Genomic DNA, 20,037 nt, shown 5'->3' with positions numbered 1-20,037 from the left:
TTCTTGTTTTCTCTGCTCAACTATCTTTTTTGTAAAGTTCTTATTAACATAAACAAAAAAAAGGGTCATAAAAGGTTCTAGCTGCGCCCCTTAGACTACCCTATGTAACTCCTCTTTACGGTGTAAAATTAACAGCTTTGCTTCATTTTTTAAAATAACCCTTTTACGAAGAGCCTCCCTCCCGGATCTCATTTTGAAACAGGTGGCTGAAGGGGCGTCGACTTTCCAATGTGTACATTCAGATCCTGTAATTTTGACCTATTGGCTGAGGATGTAGGTGATTTGACCGAATTCATGTTTTCAAAATAGTGAAGTAACCAATTTTTTTTTATTGTGGGGGAGACACGCCTCCTTACCCCTACCTTTATTAATATCCCTTACACCACCCCCACATATATTTTATTTGAAACGTGTTTTTTCGGTAAAAAAATGAAAAAAACGATTCGGTCACTTCTTCCGCGAAAACATTGGATCCGGACGATTGGCTGTATCGATTGGCTGACACCCTAGGACCTGTTTTAAAGCTACTACACCCATATTGCTTTAAGACCTCCACTCCCCGCAGAGTCGGAGCTCATGCACAGCACTGCAGAAGGAAATTCATGCTGTGCACAGTGCTGGTGGAAGCTCACTCTCAGGGCAGTGCTGGAGGAACTTCACACTGAGACCCTCCGCAGGCTTTTTTTCTCTGACTTTTTTTGCCGAAAATGTTCGGCCGAAAAAACTCCATGAAACATATGGGGGTGGGGGGCGGTATATAAGTGGTAGGGGGTGTAGGGCATAGGGACTAGACAATAGTGATGATGGTATGGGGGGAAACCCCACAAATATAAAAAAAAGAATTTGAGTTTATTTAGCCAAACATCGGGAAAAAAACTCAACGAAAAAAAAAACCTGGCGATGTAAGAACATAGCACTGAGGGGCACTGCTGGAGTGAGCTGACAATGAAGTCACTGCTGAAGGAAATTCACACTGAGGTTCCCGCTGCATTATGCTTGCACTGTGGGCACTGCGGGCGGAACCCAACACACCGGGCTGCACTGGAGGAACCCAACATTCAGGGCTGTGCTGGAGTAAGGGAGTAAGCTTGCACTGTGGGCACTGCAGGCGGAACCCAACACACCGGGCTGCACTGGAGGAACCCAACATTCAGGGCTGTGCTGGAGTAAGCTTGCACTGTGGGCACTGCTGGTGGAACCTAATACACAGTGTTGTGCTGGAGGGATCCAACGAACGGGGCTTTGCTGGAGCAAGCTTGCACCGAGGACATTGCTGAAGAAACCCAGCACACAGGGCTGTTCTGGAGTAAGCTTGCACTGTGGGTTCTGCTGGAGGAACCCAACACAACGCTGTGCTGGAATAAGCTTGCACCGAGGTCCCTACTGCAGGAACCCAACACACAGGGCTGTGCTGGAGTAAGCTTGCACTGTGAGTTCTGCTGGAGGAACCCAACACACAGGGCTGTACTGGAGGAACCCAACATTCAGGGCTGTGCTGGAGTAAGGGAGTAAGCTTGCACTGTGGCCACTGCGGGCGGAACCCAACACACAGGGCTGTGCTGGAGTAAGCTTGCACTGTGGGTTCTGCTGGAGGAACCCAACACACAGGGCTGTGCTGGAGTAAGCTTAAACTGATGGCACTACTGGAGGAATCGAACACACAGGGCTGTGCTGGGGTAATCTTAAACACGGGGGGGGGTGTTGTACTGGAGGAACGAAACACACAGGGCTGTGCTGGGGTAATCTTAAACACAGGGGCGGGGGGGTTGTACTGGAGGAACCAAACACACATGGCTGCGCTGGGATAATCTTAAAATGAGGCCAGTACTGGAGGACTTGCCATTCAGGACTTGGATGGAAAGAACTTTACATTGAGGGCAATGCTAGAAGAAGCTTTCATTGCTGAAGGAATGGTAAACTGTGCACACTGCTCGAGGATGGTCCGACATAGGGCACTGCATGCAGAGACGCTGGGGGCGTTGACGAAGGGCACCCTGAGGAACTCTTGAGGAAGATCACGCGGGACACACGATTTGGGCACTGCTGGTAGAAGACCGCACATGGGGGCACTGCTGAAGAAAGCCTGCAGTGCACTGCTGAAGAAAGCCTGGCAATGATGGGGGAAGCCTGCACTCTGGGGCACTGCTGAAGAAAGCCTGCGCGGTGGGCAATGCTGGCGGAAGCCTGCACTCGGGGGCACTGCTGAAGAAAGCCTGCGCGGTGGGCAATGCTGGGGGAAGCCTGCACTCGGGGGCACTGCTGAAGAAAGCCTGCGCGGTGGGCAATGATGGGGGAAGCCTGCACTCGGGGGCACTGCTGAAGAAAGCCTGCGCGGTGGGCAATGATGGCGGAAGCCTGCACTCGGGGGCACTGCTGAAGAAAGCCTGCGCGGTGGGCACTGCTGAAGAAAGCCTGCACGGTGGGCAATGCTGGGGGAAGCCTGCATTCGGGGGCACTGCTGAAGAACGCGCGTGGGCAATGCTGGGGGAAGCCTGCATTCGGGAGCACTGCTGAAGAACGCCTGCGCGGTGGGCACTGCTGAAGAAAGCCTGCGTGGTGGCGGGCAATGCTGGCGGAAGCCTGCACTTGCGGCACTGCTGAAGAAAGCCTGCGTTGCGGCACTGCTGAAGAAAGCCTGCGTGGTGGGCAATGCTGGGGGAAGCCTGCACTTGGGGGCACTGCTGAGGAAAGCCTGCGCGGTGGGCAATGCTGGGGGAAGCCTGCACTCGGGGGCACTGCTGAAGAAAGCCTGCGCGGTGGGCAATGCTGGCGGAAGCCTGCACTCGGGGGCACTGCTGAAGAAAGGCTGCGCGGTGGGCAATGCTGGGGGAAGCCTGCACTCGGGGGCACTGCTGAAGAAAGGCTGCGCGGTGGGCAATGCTAGGGGAAGCCTGCACTCGGGGGCACTGCTGAAGAAAGCCTGCGCGGTGGGCAATGCTGGGGGAAGCCTGCACTCGGGGCACTGCTGAAGAAAGCCTGCGCGGTGGGCAATGATGGGGGAAGCCTGCACTCGGGGGCACTGCTGAAGAAAGCCTGCGCGGTGGGCAATGCTGGGGGATGCCTGCACTCGGGGGCACTGCTGAAGAAAACCTGCGCGGTGGGCAATGATGGGGGAAGCCTGCACTCGGGGCACTGCTGAAGAAAGCCTGCGCGGTGGGCAATGCTGGGGGAAGCCTGCACTCGGGGGCACTGCTGAAGAAAGCCTGCGCGGTCGGCAATGCTGGGGGATGCCTGCACTCGGGGCCACTGCTGGCAGAAGCCTGCACTCGGGGGCACTGCTGAAGAAAGCCTGCGCGGTGGCGGGCAATGCTGGCGGAAGCCTGCACTTGCGGCACTGCTGAAGAAAGCCTGCGTTGCGGCACTGCTGAAGAAAGCCTGCGTGGTGGGCAATGCTGGGGAAAGCCTGCACTTGGGGGCACTGCTGAGGAAAGCCTGCGCGGTGGGCAATGCTGGGGGAAGCCTGTACTCGGGGGCACTGCTGAAGAAAGCCTGCGCGGTGGGCAATGCTGGCGGAAGCCTGCACTCGGGGGCACTGCTGAAGAAAGGCTGCGCGGTGGGCAATGCTGGGGGAAGCCTGCACTCGGGGGCACTGCTGAAGAAAGGCTGCGCGGTGGGCAATGCTAGGGGAAGCCTGCACTCGGGGGCACTGCTGAAGAAAGCCTGCGCGGTGGGCAATGCTGGGGGAAGCCTGCACTCGGGGCACTGCTGAAGAAAGCCTGCGCGGTGGGCAATGATGGGGGAAGCCTGCACTCGGGGGCACTGCTGAAGAAAGCCTGCGCGGTGGGCAATGCTGGGGGATGCCTGCACTCGGGGGCACTGCTGAAGAAAACCTGCGCGGTGGGCAATGATGGGGGAAGCCTGCACTCGGGGCACTGCTGAAGAAAGCCTGCGCGGTGGGCAATGCTGGGGGAAGCCTGCACTCGGGGGCACTGCTGAAGAAAGCCTGCGCGGTCGGCAATGCTGGGGGATGCCTGCACTCGGGGCCACTGCTGGCAGAAGCCTGCACTCGGGGGCACTGCTGAAGAAAGCCTGCGCGGTGGGAAATGCTGGCAGAAGCCTGCACTCGGGGGCACTGCTGGCAGAAGCCTGCACTCGGGGGCACTGCTGAAGGAAGCCTGCACTTGCGGCACTGCTGAAGAAAGCCTGCACGGGGGGCAATGCTGACGGAAGCCTGCACTTGTGGCACTGCAGGAGGAAGATCACACGGAGGTCACTCTAGTAAGGGGCACATTCCCAGGGCGCTGCGGGAGGAAGCTCACACAGAAAGCACTGTTGGGTGAAGCTCACATTAAGGACTCTGAAGTGGTGACCCGACACCGAGGGTTCCTGTGAAGAAAGCTCAAGCAGAGCTCTCCTGTTGGAGACCTTTCTGTCTCAGTAGATCCAACTTGCTTTTCACACCACATGGGCCACCTTCGCCGTGTTCCCCAGTCTGTCCCATCCCTAGAATAGCTTCCCTAGACCCCCCCGCACCTCCCGCCCACTCATCTCGCTGCGTCCCGCTGGGTCTCTGTGGAATGCATAACTACATGATTGCAGTCCTCCATTGTTACTGTTGTGCAATTAATGCAATCCAGTGGCTGACTACCTTCCCGAAAGAAGCAGCACGAGAGTGCAGGCATGCTGAATACTTACGTTAGGTTGGGTTAAGAAATAGGCTTGATTACAAACCGGTAAAATAGCTCAGCGGGTTAAGTGCTCGTTGCTGTGATCTGTGTTTGATCTGCAGGTCGCTGCTTCAAATGTCGACTCACTCTTTCATCCTACGTAAATCGATAAAGCCAGCACCAATATCGATTGGGTAATAACTTTTAAAAAAAAGTAATCATTTAAAAAAATATATAATTTATAATTAGAATTGGTTATTTCTAACGCACTTAATACCCAGAGCTTTCCTAGATGGACACTGGGATCGAACCGAGCGCGTTGCCCCTGAGCTAGCTAAAGTTGCATTCTGCTTTTTTCGGTACACTTTAATAGATTCAGGCATGGTTGCATGTTGCCATGAATGCGAATGACCTCTAGTTTGAGGTTACTGGTTATTGGTTGAATGGAGAAGACTGTGAGTAGCGGTCGAGCAGAGAAGGACCACTGGAAGTAAGCCACAGCATACAAGTGGAAGTGTTAGAACGCATTTCTAAACTCTGCGCTGGTGAACAGATGTTTAGGAGGCCACCCTTGTTAGCAAAAGAGGGAACACTTCTGGGAAGATAGCCAGACCAATTCACAGTAGCTTGGAGGGCGGTCCAGGCTGAGTCACAGGAGGAGTGGGGGTGATCGGAGGTCTTTGATGAGCACAAACAGAAAGACACCAAGGAGCATTACCCTTAGACAGTAGTATGCGAAAATTATGCAATTTATTAGGCCCAAGAATAAACACAAGTGAATAATGAAATGCACAGTAAAAACACCACTCAAACAACACACTTTGTAAAATATATACAGCCATTGATGTCAAAAGCAGTAAAGTGATAAACACCGCCAAAAACTGGAAGGGAAAAGGGCAGGCAAACTTTATAGCATAGACAGTCTTCCGAGATGGATAACCCTAACTTTATAAGTCCAGCCCTAAGATGAATGGAGCCTTGTGCCCAATGTTCGATGCGTGTGAAAAAGTGCTTGGTCGTGCTTTAAGTCACAAAGTACAATATCTAAGTAGCTGGCAAAGTTAGAGACAGGACCCTGAAGGGTGAAAACCGGTCCCAAGAGTCTGGAGAGGATCTGCTGCAATGAACAAAGCTATTCCCAACTTTCAGAGGACTTTAGGAAGCGGAGGCTACCCAACCCAATGAGAGGTCCACACGTATAAAATAAAATGGATGAACAAGTGGTCGCCGGTAAGTGGTTTCAGTACTCACCGCCCTTTGCTCGGTTTAGGTCCAAACTTGGAAGGTCTGAAGGGGGTCGCCAGAGGTATGATTTCCCATGCTGGATTCGGCTTCAAAGTACACAGGTGCTGCGGGTTTAGATGCAAGTCTGGTTTACAACAGGAGCTGTATCTCGTCTTGTTTGAAGAACAAAGAAAGCACTGATGCAGCTGGTCTCAGGGCACAAGAAGCAACGAGGGAAACTGCCTTTAGTGACCGTCACTGTCACATAGTGGTGCAGGGGTACCGAACTCGCACAATCTGGCTCACACTTCTCTCTCCCGTCCTAAAGCAGCTAGGACGACAACATTCAGGGAAAAGGTACTCTGCAGTGCAAGCTAGGATTCTCCAAAGTTTTGAGGCAAAATGTCTATTCGACAACGCTCCTGTACGGGGGCCAAGGTTCGAGCTGGATAGTCAATTGGATGGGCCAGGAACACTTCCAAACAAGCTCTTTTGCAGGGCAACCAGGAGGCGTCGAGAGTGATTGGTCCCACCACACCATGGGGTTGAAGCACCTTTGCAGGCCTTCAGAGATCAAGCGCAAAGCAGGGCTTTACTGGGACAACAGTGGTCTTGGGGTTGCCAACCTTCTTCTGCAGGGCTCTGGATAGTCCTTGGATCGGCTCAGCTCTTCTGGATACCTGGCTCGGTTTACAAGTCGATTCTGACCTTTTACTGATGTGCGGATCTGCATTCAGGACCCCTCATCATATCCACAAGTCTGTTGAGTGCTCGCCCCCAGCCGGGTAATGAGGAGATCTGCCCCACTCATGCACACCAGCAGTGGTCCAATTAGGGACCACTGTGGCTCTCATTCTCTCATGCATACCAGACATCCTGGCATAAGTAGTGTGAATTGGGACCAGACTCTCCCAGCCCACTTCCTGGGCACCTACACATGTGACCTGCAGTAGCCCGCGAAACCCATGCCTTTCGTGGGCAACTGCATGCCCAAATAAGGAATTCCTGGGTCACAAAGAACAGGGGGAAGGCCAACTGACAAAAATTGCCAAAGGAATAGACAAAATACCTCATAGTACAGCCATGACGGACATTAGCCACAGTGATGAGCCAAACACGGTAAGTGCTGTATGGCTTGGGTAAAAAGTTATAAAATTACATGAAAAAGCTTGTGCTGCCACCAGTCCACTCCTAGACACATTTTGTCCAGTCACCAAAAAAATCCTTAGTGGATGACTAGGGTCGGAAAACACAAAGCCCCTATTGCACGGTACAGTAATGTATTTTGCGCCATGATAAAATGTTAGCAAAAGTGGCAACAAAGTCGAAAAACAAAGGGAAACAAATATTCCCAGTACTGACAGTCTGAAGGACATGCCAGTTTCCCCGTAATGATGAGCGAACGCCCAGTGGAGTGCAGCTGAAGACTGCTCCACTGACAAATGTCAGGTCAAGATGCTGAAACACAAGCAAAAAGCATGGGGGTCCACAAATATAGAGGTACATTAGTTGTAAGAGAACATTTCCCTAAAAGGAAGCATCAGAGTTAGAATATGGTTGATAGCTAAAGGAATCGGCAGATGAGTGTGGCATGTAGGAGCAGAGACAGATTTGTGACTTTAAGGAGCAGCATAGGAGGGCAGTTAGCAAGTAACTGCTTGTGTAAGATGACTAGGTGTAAGGAGTACCATACTAGAGCAGGCAGTCGGGGACCAAGAAGGATCATTGGCTGTAGGACGCAAAATAGCAGTGTACGTATTAAGTAGGTGACGGTGTAGACTTCATGTAGCAAGCAGCATAAAAGTGCAGTTATCAGGGGAGTGGAAGGATGCCAACTCGAGCGTGAGGTGTAAGACCACAAGATGTGGGTATCAGTATACTAGTACAGGTAGTAGGGGAAGGAGTAGGGTGATTGCTTGTAGGGAGTCATTTTTTACCACAAGCAGTAGTGAAATGGATCACTGTTTGTGGGGACCAGTATACAATTATGTACCGGTAGTAGGATATGGTGTAAGTTCACTGTTATGGGGGGGAGTTTATGATTACAAGTGGTAGAGAAAGATACAAGGTGACTAGTTGGAGGGAACAGTATACGAGTACAATTCCCAGGGGAAAGGTGTAGGATCATTGGTTTAAGGGAGCACTACACTAGTGCAGGTAGTATGGGAGGGTGTACGAGCACTGGTTGTGGGGAGCACTAGACTAGTACAGGTAGTAGGGGGAAGGTGTATGGTCACTGGATGTGGGGAACACTACACTAGTACAGGTAGTAGGGTCACTGGTTGTAAGTAGATGCATCAGATTAAAGGTCTATGGGAGGGTGTACGAACACTGGTGGTGGAGAACACTACACTAGTACAGGTAGTATGGGCGGGTGTACAAGCACTGGTTATGGAGAGCACTACACCAGTACAGGCACTGGTTGTGGGGAACACTAACAATAAACATAAAAGGCTCCTTTGCCTACACACGGTTTGGAATTCACAATACCCTGAATCATTAAAGGTATATCACACTGTCAAACCAGGTCAAACAATGTCAAATTGAAGTACATGGAAGGTATAACCAGACTTCTATGGTAATTCATATTAAAATAATTACAGTTTAATTGGAAAAAAGGGGCACAAGGAAAGAACTAATCATTAAAAACACACTTCTAAAAAAAGCATACAAAAGTGACCAGTGCATCAATAAAGTGCTAAGTGCTAATCACCGATAAACTGACAATGTGCAAGTTTAATACAAATTGTATCTCTCCTAGATACTACAGTCACATAGATTGTTCAATCACATACATATTAAATTATTACAGGTTTAATCTGACCTTGAATTGTTGAGTACATAAAAACCACATAACCTACATGTGGGGAACACTACACTAGTACAGGTAATATGGGAGGGTGTATGAGCACTGGTTGTGGGGAGCACTACACTAGTACAGGCACTGGTGTGGGTAGCACTACACTAGTACAGGTAGTATGGGAGGGTGTACGTGCACTGGTTGTAAGGAGACGCATAAGATTAGAGGTAGTATCGGCGGGTGTACGAGCACTGGTTATGGAGAGCACTACACTAGTACAGGTACTGGTTGTGGGTAGCACCACACTAGTACAGGTAATATGGGAGGGTGTACGAGCACTGGTTGTGGGGAGCACTACACTAGTACAGGCACTGGTGTGGGTAGCACCACACTAGTACAGGTAGTATGGGAGGGTGTACGAGCACTGGTTGTGGGTAGCACTACACTAGTACAGGTAGTATGGGAGGGTGTACGAGCACTGGTTCTGGGTAGCACTACACTAGTACAGGTAGTATGGGAGGGTGTAAGAGCACTGGTTGTGGGGAGCAGTATACTCTAATGCGGGTCGTAGGGGAAGGCGCCGGATCAATGGTTGTAGGGAGAAGTGTACAGGACCATATCACCGGGGACAGCAAGGTTTACTGCCCCTAGGCAGCGGCATCGTAATGCAGATAGTACGGTAAGGCGTAGGATCATGGACTTAAGGGTTGAGTATAGACATTCTGGTGTCGAACCACAGGTATCATGGAGCAGTGTGCAAACACTGCCAAGGAGCCTTGTGTACATCAACACACTTACATTTCGAGAGCTTGTGGCACCAAGTCAGGTAGTACTCAAATGTTGGAAATGTAAAACAATTCATCAGTGCAAAACTGCTCTCTCTAGGCGGGGAGTCCTCGTATAGAGGGGGTGGGGGAGAGCACCTTTCTCTTGCTTTGCCAATAACGCTTTGAGTTGTGCATTTAGGACCGTATATTATATTCCAGAAATGCAATAGCTTGGACGGTCTGTACATCTCACACTGGCCCAGAACTTGCACTGGAGGCTTTGATAAGAGGAGAGAATAACAGATGCAATAGAATATTGAGCATTTATAATCTGCTCACCACAAACTGAACACTTGACTATCCGGTGTTATTGCTACCAACCCCAAGGATATACTGGGTCCTTCCCAGGATTCAAACCAGTCACTTGCAGGTTACACACAGATCTCTGCAGCAGGCACACAACCCACTAATTATCACCAAAGGCATTTCTCGGGTGCTACCTACCCCTGTGAACAGTTCTGTGGAAAGATGGTTCCACAGGGTAAGGCATCTAACACAAGATACAGGAGGAACCGAAGCAAAACCTGCAAGGCATAAGACATTCCGGAAGGTTCTTGGGTCATGTGTTGGTCTTTAAAATGCCCTGGAATGCTCCCCATGTGGATTTTTCCATTCTTCCCTAGTCGCCCCCTATTTTCACACCTTCCCAATATTTGTATTTTTTACAATTATTTTGACACATACCCAATGTATGTATTTTTGTTTCTTTATTTTGACCTTTAGAGAGCACACCGAACCCGGGGGCATCTGGGCGCTGACTACATGAGGGCTGTGGTTGCACTTGGTTCCAACAAGGTTACATACATAGGTATAATATGATATGATGGGTTATTTGTAATGCGCTTAATACCCAGAGGTTTCTAATGCGGACCGAACCTGTGTTGCCCTGTGTCATCTTGCTTCCAAGGCGAGCGCGGTGCCCCTGAGTTATCCTCCCGAAGAGGTAATACATAAGTTACAGGTAATGGTTATTAGTAGTTAGTTACTGGTAGTGGGTACTACGTTATAAACCTGACTACGTACAGGTTTCTGACAGGGCGGATGTGGCAGTGCCATGAGTTGTCAGGTTCAGTTAAATGTGGGGGTCTTTTGAGAAAAGCCATGTTTTGAGTCCTTTGCGGAAGGACCAGAAGGAGTCATCGGATCTTAGGGCTAGAGGGAGGGCATTCCAGAGTTTGGCCGCGATCACCGGGAAGCTACTCTCCTCTGCTTTCTGGCGCTTAAATCTAGGAATATCAAGTAAGTGCGAATGGACAGTACGGGTGGGTCTGGGAAATTCTTCTGGACAAGTAGGTGGGGCAGTGTTTGAGATACATTTGTATTTATTTAAATAACTTACATATAGTTCTATTTAGAATCTATTTTAACATCTTACAAATATGTATTTTTCTTAACCCTTTTAACACCTTGACAATGTTTGCATTTTAGGCCAATCTAAAATCTCTGCGTTGCCAACATTTGCATTTTTTCCTGTGTGGTATTAACACACTTCTTCCAAGTTCTTTTTCAACAACCAAAGACTGCTGTAGGAGAGGCGCATGCACATACATGGTGCCACTGTGGCATTTGAAGAGGCCAGGGGTATTTATACTAACGGAAATACTGGTTGTAGCATGGGGTGATGGTCAGGGCTTCAGAGAGCGGGCACAAGAGATGGAAACAATGAATTATCTTCATGGTCTCTGACTTGCAACCTGCATTTCCACCAAGTTGTACCTACCAAAACCCAGAAGTATATCCCTTTGTCTGCAATAGTTTCTTTGTTGATTCTGGCCTACTATTAAGTCTGAATAGAACGCAAGCGGAGCTGTTTGTATGCAGCCAAGTTATTCTGGATCGTCCATCTTGCAGGAAATTGATTTAGTTGACATTGACGGATAGGATGAATGAATTTACGCAGCACTCATGAAAGACGTAACTACCTCTTTAGCTGTCTATGTAGTGGGGCAAGCTCCTCCTTCAAAAGCCAATTAGATGGGTACTCCCAGTCCTACGGATGGGCCATTTTCCAGTCACTTTCTTTACGCCCTAAAATAGTCAACTATTCCCAACCAAATACATACCAGTAAAAAAGACTCCCAACAAAAAACAGGGATCCACGCAGTGCGATGCCACGGGAAGGGGTTTTATTATTATTATTATTATTACCTGATGCGAAGAGGAGCTTTAAGGTAAAATGCATCTTTTAATTTGCAGGAATTGCGACATGCAAAGAAATGTGGATTAAAAAAAGTATCTGTTTTAGAGTTAAACTAGATTTTACTCACCCAAGAAAAAAACATTGGGAATGTTAATTTCTTTTTTATTCCCTAAAAACCTTTTTTATTCCTAGCTTAAAAAATATGGTGTATAATACTTCCACTTTAAAGTCTTATCTAGAGGCCTGGGTTCTCCACCATCCCAATCAAGCCTCGCAGCTAACACGTGAGCTATGAAGTGGTCAGCGACCGGAAATTTGTAAATAATCCTATCCAGCAGTATTTGAAAGTGATTAACTCCAAATAGATACATTTCCTGCAGTGTGTTGTCATTGTTGTCATCTGCCTTTCCTGCTGTTGACATCCACTCTTCTCTTTCCGTGGGTCTGCTGCAGGAGCTCTTGGATTGGTGCAAGCCGGCCTGGTCCCCATGCTAGTGAAGAAGCTGGAGACGGAGGTGGTGGAGGTCCAGGAGTTGATATTGGATACCTTGCACTTCTGTCTTAACGTCGAAGCCTGTGAAGCGATCAGGGCTGGAGCTGTTTCTACGCTCAAGGCAAAACTAACTCATCCATCGGTGGCCATCAGGAGCAAAGCTGCATATGCCCTAATGGGAATCTGGTAAGGGAGGAATGCATGGGGGGTCAGCAGAATTTAAAACACATGATCCTCTAATGTTATCCTGGAACGTTATACAATTAACATGGACATATTTGGGCAAAGTTAATGGAAACTGCCCAATAATTAAAGGACGATTATGGTCCGGAATGGTTAGGGTTAGGTTAGAAATCTATTGGTTAGAGACATTTCAACTTGTCCAATGTCAGTAGGATTACAAGCTCTGTCTTGCTAATTTTATTTTGGAACTTGTAGTCTTTCATGAACTATTGTAGAGGAAGGACTAAAATTACTAACATTTAAAATAAAAATACTGGATTAACTACTGACGATAGCTCAATTTTTTAAATTGATATCCAATTGTAGCTCTCAGGAAACCTTTCCTTTTACATAAAGTTTTCATGAAAAATATCTATCCCAAAAACATCTTTCTTAATGGTTATTCAGTTTTAAAACAGTGTGTGCACCTGAATCGGATCTCCCTTTTCACACTTCCCTTATCAAATCAATAACCAAATCCCTGCCCACCTTGATTCAAAATTCCCCGTCCCTTTTTTTGAATTTTCTAACCAGCAATCCCTCTGTCAAAGCCTCCAAGTTCTAGGCGTTCCTAAACAATCCCCCCCTCACCCAACCTGTTAAATCACAACATTATTATACAATGGGAGATTGACTAGAATTTACAACTAGCCCAAGATCTTTTGATCCAAATTTGGAAAATGTGTCATTCCACTGTTGTTGCCGCCAATCTTACTGAAACCTAGTTTTTCATTTTTCACTGTGCCTACCTTACACCCCTACACATTGTAAACGCTGTAGATAACTTCTCCAATAACTGTTGGTCTTGTCATGAACCTAATGCTGACTTTCTTCACTTAAACCTTAAATGTAAATTTGTTGTTTGCTTTCTGGACTAGGATTTGGTCTCGCCTGCAATTGAGCTTTCATTTTACAGACCCTTTATTACTCTATAACCTTATGGTTGGTTCCATTATTAATCCAACTTTACGTCAAATTAAAGCTCCTACTCTATTTAATTTGTTTATCAGTATTGCATTTCACAATATTACTTAGAACGAGATTATGGCAGATAAAGTCACAGGTCCACAGCACTTGTATATCAATTAAAGGGATCAAACACCAAGGCTGCAGGTGTCTGGGTGGTGTGGGTATACTGCCAGTATAGATCCACGAGATAAGTTAAGAAGAACAAAGGAAGTCCCAGTCTCTCTGCGCCAAGGAATTGGAATTTATTAAAGGTGCGAAAAAACACCTGACACGTGTTTCAAGCTGCGTACAGCTCTTCATCAGAGGCTTCAGTTATACAAAAATGACAAGCAAATTATAAATAAATCACAATTACACAGTTGGTGCAATGTATCAAAACAAACAAAGGTATAAGGGAAGGGAAAGGAACCAGGGCAAGGTGCAACCACAATGTACACATGTGCAGTACATGTAAAATACCAAATAATAAATGAGGGTGAATTACCGCAAGTTGTCAATTTCCATTCGTAGCAGCACGTATGCATGGGAACAATTGCCCCAAACAGCCCCCAAAAACCATCAAGTAATACATTAAAAGGGCACAGAAATGACAAAATAGTGAAATGCGAAAATAATCAAAAAGTAAATTATTCAAAAGGAATCACTGCAAAGCGATGCATAACATGCTGAATCAAACACAGTACATAAGGTAAACCACCTTAAAGCAAAGAGCCCTAGACCTCACGAGGAACTGCCAGGCACCAGGTGCGCTCCTGGTAGCAAGTGAGAGGAAGTTTCAAAATGTGTCTGCAGCCCTAGGGGAGGCTCACCACTAATACCTGCGACTATAGTAGCGGGGCCTGATCTGAGAATGGCGAGACATAGCAGCCCTGCCCTTGAAGAAAGCATCCAATGAGGAGGCTCCGAAATATGTAGTGTAGTCAAGTCAATTTCATTTGGATGCAGGAACTCGAAAACTTAGAACTGACACAGAACGAAACAGTAACACAAAAATGATGCAGAACACCAGCATGACAAACCTTAATGAAGACAAGTAATTATGAAAATGTGAAAATCAGAAGACAATTTAAAATTCCATAAAAAGTATTACATATTTTGTCATTCAATAATGAATGTCTTTAAATTAACTATATTCAACTTCAATATTTTAATGTTAAAATACTAAGAAAGTGGCTGTCATCCCATTTCAATAATTAGTACTTTTAACAATCATTGAAATATTTGTTCTAGTATTGATCTACATATTGTACACATTAGTGTTATTGATTAAGGTATAATAATTAGTAATGGTATTATTAATGTATGATTAGTACAGTGAGAAAAGGAAATAGTGAAGTAATAAATGTATTACTATTAAATGGTATCAACAAAATAATCATTAAAACTTAGTTGCACTAGTTTCCGGTTCCCAACCCAGCTCGTTATTGGGGAATTCACTGTTTTGCTAAACTAATCATGTTAAAACTAGTTATAGAAAGAGAATGCATTAACACTTTCACCACTCATGGGGCATCTATAAATAAGCACGCAGGTAGTGCTAGCAACCTACAGAGGGCTAAGGTATATTTACCTCAGCCATTCGTGATCAAACTGACAAGTTACAGTACTGTTAAAACAAAGTGTCTTCTAAATTAATAATGTATCCACATTAAAAACAATATAGGACAATTACCAAGAAACATATGACTGAAATTGTCGTTCACAACACAAGAAAATGTGGCTCTAAATGAGTGAGGTGAGTAACTAAAAGGTGATTTTATGTGCTGCAGACAATGACAGCACATTTCATCTGTTGACACTATTGTGTGTTTCCAGTTCGGGGGTTATACAGAAAGATTCTGGTTAGCACAGTTTGTAATATCCTCCGAACTTTCCTCAGGACACTGGTGCTACAAGCAGTGTGAAGTTGTTATCGAACACGTTTATGATAGATGGTTCTTCAAATCTAAATAAAAAGAAATAAAATTGTGTTGGAAAGGTGTGTCTAGTATAAGTAAGATCAACAAAAAGACCATAGTATTAGGCTCTAGTGTTTGGAGGTTGTTACCTGCCTAATATTTCTCCTCTGCGTCTTGGGCTGAAAATAGGAAGGACTATCGTCTGTACAGTCACATGTTTCAAAAATGGCTCTGATGGCTGCTGCAGAGAGGTGAAACAAGGGCTTATTGTACCTCATTGGTCACAGGACTAGTCAATTAGTATCTACGTGAAGGTCAGGGAGTTATGATTATTAAATTACCTGGTAAGATGCTTTTGTCAGGCAAAGTCCTTAAAAAGCAATAATGACTCTGGGCCAGCAGGGCTATGTCAGCTTTGCGCTGAAAGTTGCTCTGGAAAACAAAGATTGTATGCAAGATTTGTAAGCGCAAGGATCTCGGCTAGTGGTGGAACATCCTTATGTCTTACCGATATTGCTGCTTTTCTTGTCTATTTAGATAGCTTAGTCTATCTTAAATCACAATTGAAACTGGGAGGAGTAGCCTTAACTCATAATTTTCTTTTTTTTCTTTGTTGAACTGATACAACGCTCAAGAGTCAGGCACCCTGCAAACAAAAAAGAGTATTGACCCAGTTTTCTTGATATGCATCTATAAATAAGTCATAATTTCTATTGGAAAGTATTGAAGTACCAGCCTTGAAAGGGTTAAAACATGAAAATATTCACATTCAATCAGCAATCATGAAAGGGTTTTAAAAAGTATATTCAAATGGATTGTGTCCTACCACATATTCCTCATCTTTTATATCTTCCATTCAGTGTCAGCTGCTTTGGAAACTTATTTCTCAGCAGAGGGTGCCGTTGGTCGTCGACTCGATGCCCCTAGATGGCCTCGGTCCGCTCTCAAGCATGACGTTACTGACTGTATAAATAGCATGCACTGCGGCCATTACTTCAGTTATGTTTTTCCGCTTTAAAAGATGTGCGGATTGTGGGATTGAGCACCAGACGGAAAAATGCAGTTCCTGTCACTCCATAACGGTGAAGGCGCTAAAACAGAGGAAGGAGAAACTCGCTGCTGTTAGCCCCTTATCCAAATCCCCACCAACGACTCCTTCGAAGAGGAGTTCTTCCGATGAAAGGAGGTTGAGGTGCGGTTCACCGCTGCGGAAGCGCTCCAAGAAGTGGTTGCGGTCTAGAAGTGAATTGCACCACTCATCGTCCTTGGCTTCTTGAAGAAAAGCCAAGAAGAGGCATCATAGGTCCAGCTCTTCGTCTTCCGACTTTTCTCCCGAACTCAGTCAGTCGTCCTCCAAAGCTGAGTGGGAGGATTTTTGCCTCCAACCATTAAACATATTTGAGAAGGCGACTTCTCCTGCCCCTTCCAAAGAGCCGGAGAAGGCCCATGACCTGCCTGCACCTTGAAAGGGCGAGAAGGTGTCTGTCAAGGTGTCGAGCCATCGAGCCCGGGCTCAAAGCCTTCGACCCCTCGAGAATACTCAAAGCCTCAAGACAAGAAGAAGTCTTTGCCTCATTCCTCTGTTAATCCACAGAATCTTGGGTCGGATACTTTGAAGTCGAAGCCTTCAGTGTCAGAGCTGTCGACATAATCGACAGAGCCTGTGAAGGTTTTTAAGCCTCTTCCGAAGAATGACTTCTTTAAGTCGATGTCTTTTTGATTTATGAGGAGGATGAGCCTTCTGATCAAGACACTGCATCTTTTGGGCTTTGATTTGGGACACCATATGTTCCTGAGGCTCTCATTTCAGAAGAGTCTAGGATGGAACACTTGATAGACTCTTTGAGAGATGCATACAGCCTTGATACCTCTTCCGAGGTGGAGTCTGCCACATTAGAACCTTTTGCTCATTCAGGGGCCTCTTACAGGGCACTTATGACTAGGGTTACAGAGTATCTGGGATGGGGAAGGCCTGCTACAGTTTACCAGCAGGATAACCTTACTGGTACTTTTGATAAGGGTCCTCAAAAAGATCCTATCTTGCTCTTCCATAATGCTCTAAAGACTAGCGTAATGGCGAATTTGAGAAGCCCCAGATACCAATCCCACGGTGAGTAAAGATCCCACCGGAAAGTATAAACCTTCAAGCGTAGATCCAGACTTTCTGTCCAGACACCCTTCTACCGAAGGTTTGGTCGTGCATGCAGCTACCTAATCATTCAGGGCCACTGCATACCTGACTATTCCCCTGACAGGGATGATAAACGGTTCGATACTTTGGCCAAAAGATTTTTCTCTGTCCGTAGCATGGCTTTAAAATCCATTAGTGCTACTTGTGCACTGGATACATTTTCATTCATGCTATGGGATGTCATAGCTATGACTGTGGACCACACCCCTGGAGGGGAGGAAAGGGATGGATTCTTGGGCATCTTATAGGGTAGGAAGGAAGCTATGTGCTGGTCACGGCTGTCTGGGCTTGATTTTCCTGACAGTGTCAGCTGAGCTGTGGCAGCCAGCGCTGTTTTGCGCAGGTTCGCATGGCTACAGAAGTCTGGCTTTGCGCCTGATGTTCAGGTAAGACTGTTGAACATGCCTTTCAATGGTTCCCATCTATTCAGTAGTAAAGTTGATGAAAGCTTGGAAAAACTCCAATCATTTTAGGCAGCAGCAAAGTTGCTTGGCACAGCAATTAGACAGCCACAGCAGGCCCATCCGACTCCTGTTAGTTGGTGCGGTCAGTACTTTCGGTATTATTCATCTTGCGCAAGGACAAGGGGCCATGCCAACCAAAGGGGCCAAAGAAGATTTCCTTGCAGTGGACAAGGTTGTGGTGGAAAGACCGCCCAGGCAGAAGCCTTCTTGCCATCAGCTACTACAACAACTACACTTAAACCTCTCTGAGGCCTTGGTCCACAGGACTGTTGTGGAAGGCAGGCTCACTCAGCATTTGGAACAATGGCGGAGCATTACTTCCGATGCTTGGATTTTGCAAACCGTAGCCCAAGGTTACTGCCTCGCGTTCTTGAGGAGGCCTCCAGATCATCCACCACGGAACCACTCCCTCAAGGTTCCAGATCTGTTCATGCTGCTGGAGGTTTCCATCCTGCTGGAGAAAGGAGCCATAGAGCCAGTGCCTGTGGCGGAGAGGAACCGGGGTGGTACTCCCCTTACTTTCTGATCCCCAAGAAAGACTGAGGATTGAGATCCATCTTCGACTTGAGATGCTTGAACAAGTTCCTCAGGCAGGACAAGTTCAAAATGGTCATTCTTTCTCAAACTCCTCAGGCCCTCCAGCTCCAGGATTGGATGGTATCATTGGACCTTCAGAATGCTTACTTCCATGTGCCTATTCATCACAAACACAGGAAATACCTGAGGTTCATCATTAGCAGTTCTCATTTTCAGTTTCTGGTTCTGCCATTCGGGCTCACCTCTGCCCCAAGGCTTTTCACAGAGTTGATGGTGGTAGTGGCAGCAAGTCTAAGAAGGGTAGGGATTCACATCTGCCCCTTCCTAGACAATTGGATGATCAAAGCCCGTTCTCCCGAATAGATCCTGGAACATCTCATTATCACTTGCCACTCTCTCCACAAGCTGGATTTTTCCCTCAATTTGAAGAAGTCCCACATGATACCATCTCAGAAGCTTCAATTTATTGGAGTTGTCCTGGATGCTTCCCAGGGAAAGCCTCACCACCCAAAGTGAGGGCTCAACACATTTGGCAGACTGTCATCAAGTTTCAGAATGCCCAACATCTACCAGCCTTTGATTTTCTGAGGTTGCTGCGTCTCATGGCTTCCTGTATTTTTCTGGTGCCAGAAGCCCATTTGAGAATGAGGTCTCTCCAATGGGCCCTCAGGTCCCAGTGGTCTAATTTCTCTGGCAGAATGACGGACCTACTTCAGGTCCACAGCAAGGTCGCGCAGAGTTTCCTGTGGTAGGCCTGCTAGGAGAACATACTGAAGCAGAAACCTTTTGGCGACCATGGCCGCAGATAATCGTAGTTACGGACGCTTCCCTCGCAGGTTGGGGAGCCCACGCCAAAGATTTGGCAATCCGCGGTAGTTGGTCTCCATTGGAGTACAAACTACACATCAACCTTTTAGAGCTGAGGGCTGGTGGCTTTTCTGCCCTCTGCATGGAGGAAGCATGTCCTGATAATGACGGACAACACAATGGCCATGCACTACCTCAACAGGAGAGGTGGTGTAGGGTCACTACCATTGTGCAGAGAGGCCATACAGCTCTGATTTGGGCACTGCAGGAAGGAATCTCTTGCACAGCCATTTATCTAGCCAGAGAGAACACAGTGGCAGATGCTCTGAGCATGCAGAGCACAGTTTCTGATGAGTGGGAGCTATCTCCGGAAGTCCTTTAAGAGATCTTAGCCCTTTGGGGAACCCCTTCAAGTGGACCTGTTCACGTCCAGTGTCAACTGCAAGTGTGACCTCTTCTTATCCTGGGGATTTCCTCAGAGAGGAGCTCTGGGAGACATGTTGGTAGTGTACCCAGACCTTCGAGACATGTCCATCTGTCCTCCAATTCGTCTTCCCGAAATAGCGGACCTGCTCTCGCAAGATGGAGGTCGCATTCTTCACCCAGAGATCAGGGCACTGAACCTCCATGCCTGGTTTCTCAGAGTTTAAGATACAAAGATTGGGGACTTCCAGCCAATCCGACAGAAGGGCATTCATGCAGGCAGGCAGCCAATCAGGCTCACAGTGCATTCAGGCCATTCACTTCCACCCAGACACCCATAACAAGGAATGTGGATTAGGGAAAGCACCCATCCTTTCAACACACCACACTGCATTAATGTCAGTTTTGGGCAGGGCTGACTCACACATACAGAAA

At 47.1% G+C, this 20,037-nt stretch overlaps 1 protein-coding gene across 1 annotated transcript in view; it reads left to right on the top strand.

Annotated features, from left to right (window-relative positions):
• Positions 1-20,037, top strand: part of RSPH14 (radial spoke head 14 homolog) — an 832,917-nt gene that overhangs the window by 778,631 nt on the left and 34,249 nt on the right. Inside the window, exon 4 of the mRNA XM_069619850.1 lies at positions 12,052-12,277. Within this exon, the coding sequence (XP_069475951.1) occupies positions 12,052-12,277 (226 nt within the window). The remainder of the gene's footprint in view (positions 1-12,051; positions 12,278-20,037) is intronic.

This window comes from Ambystoma mexicanum, chromosome 10 (assembly GCF_040938575.1).
Source record: "Ambystoma mexicanum isolate Mex_15411 chromosome 10, UKY_AmexF1_1, whole genome shotgun sequence".
NCBI lineage: Eukaryota > Metazoa > Chordata > Amphibia > Caudata > Ambystomatidae > Ambystoma > Ambystoma mexicanum.
This window is presented reverse-complemented; position numbering and strand designations above follow the sequence as displayed.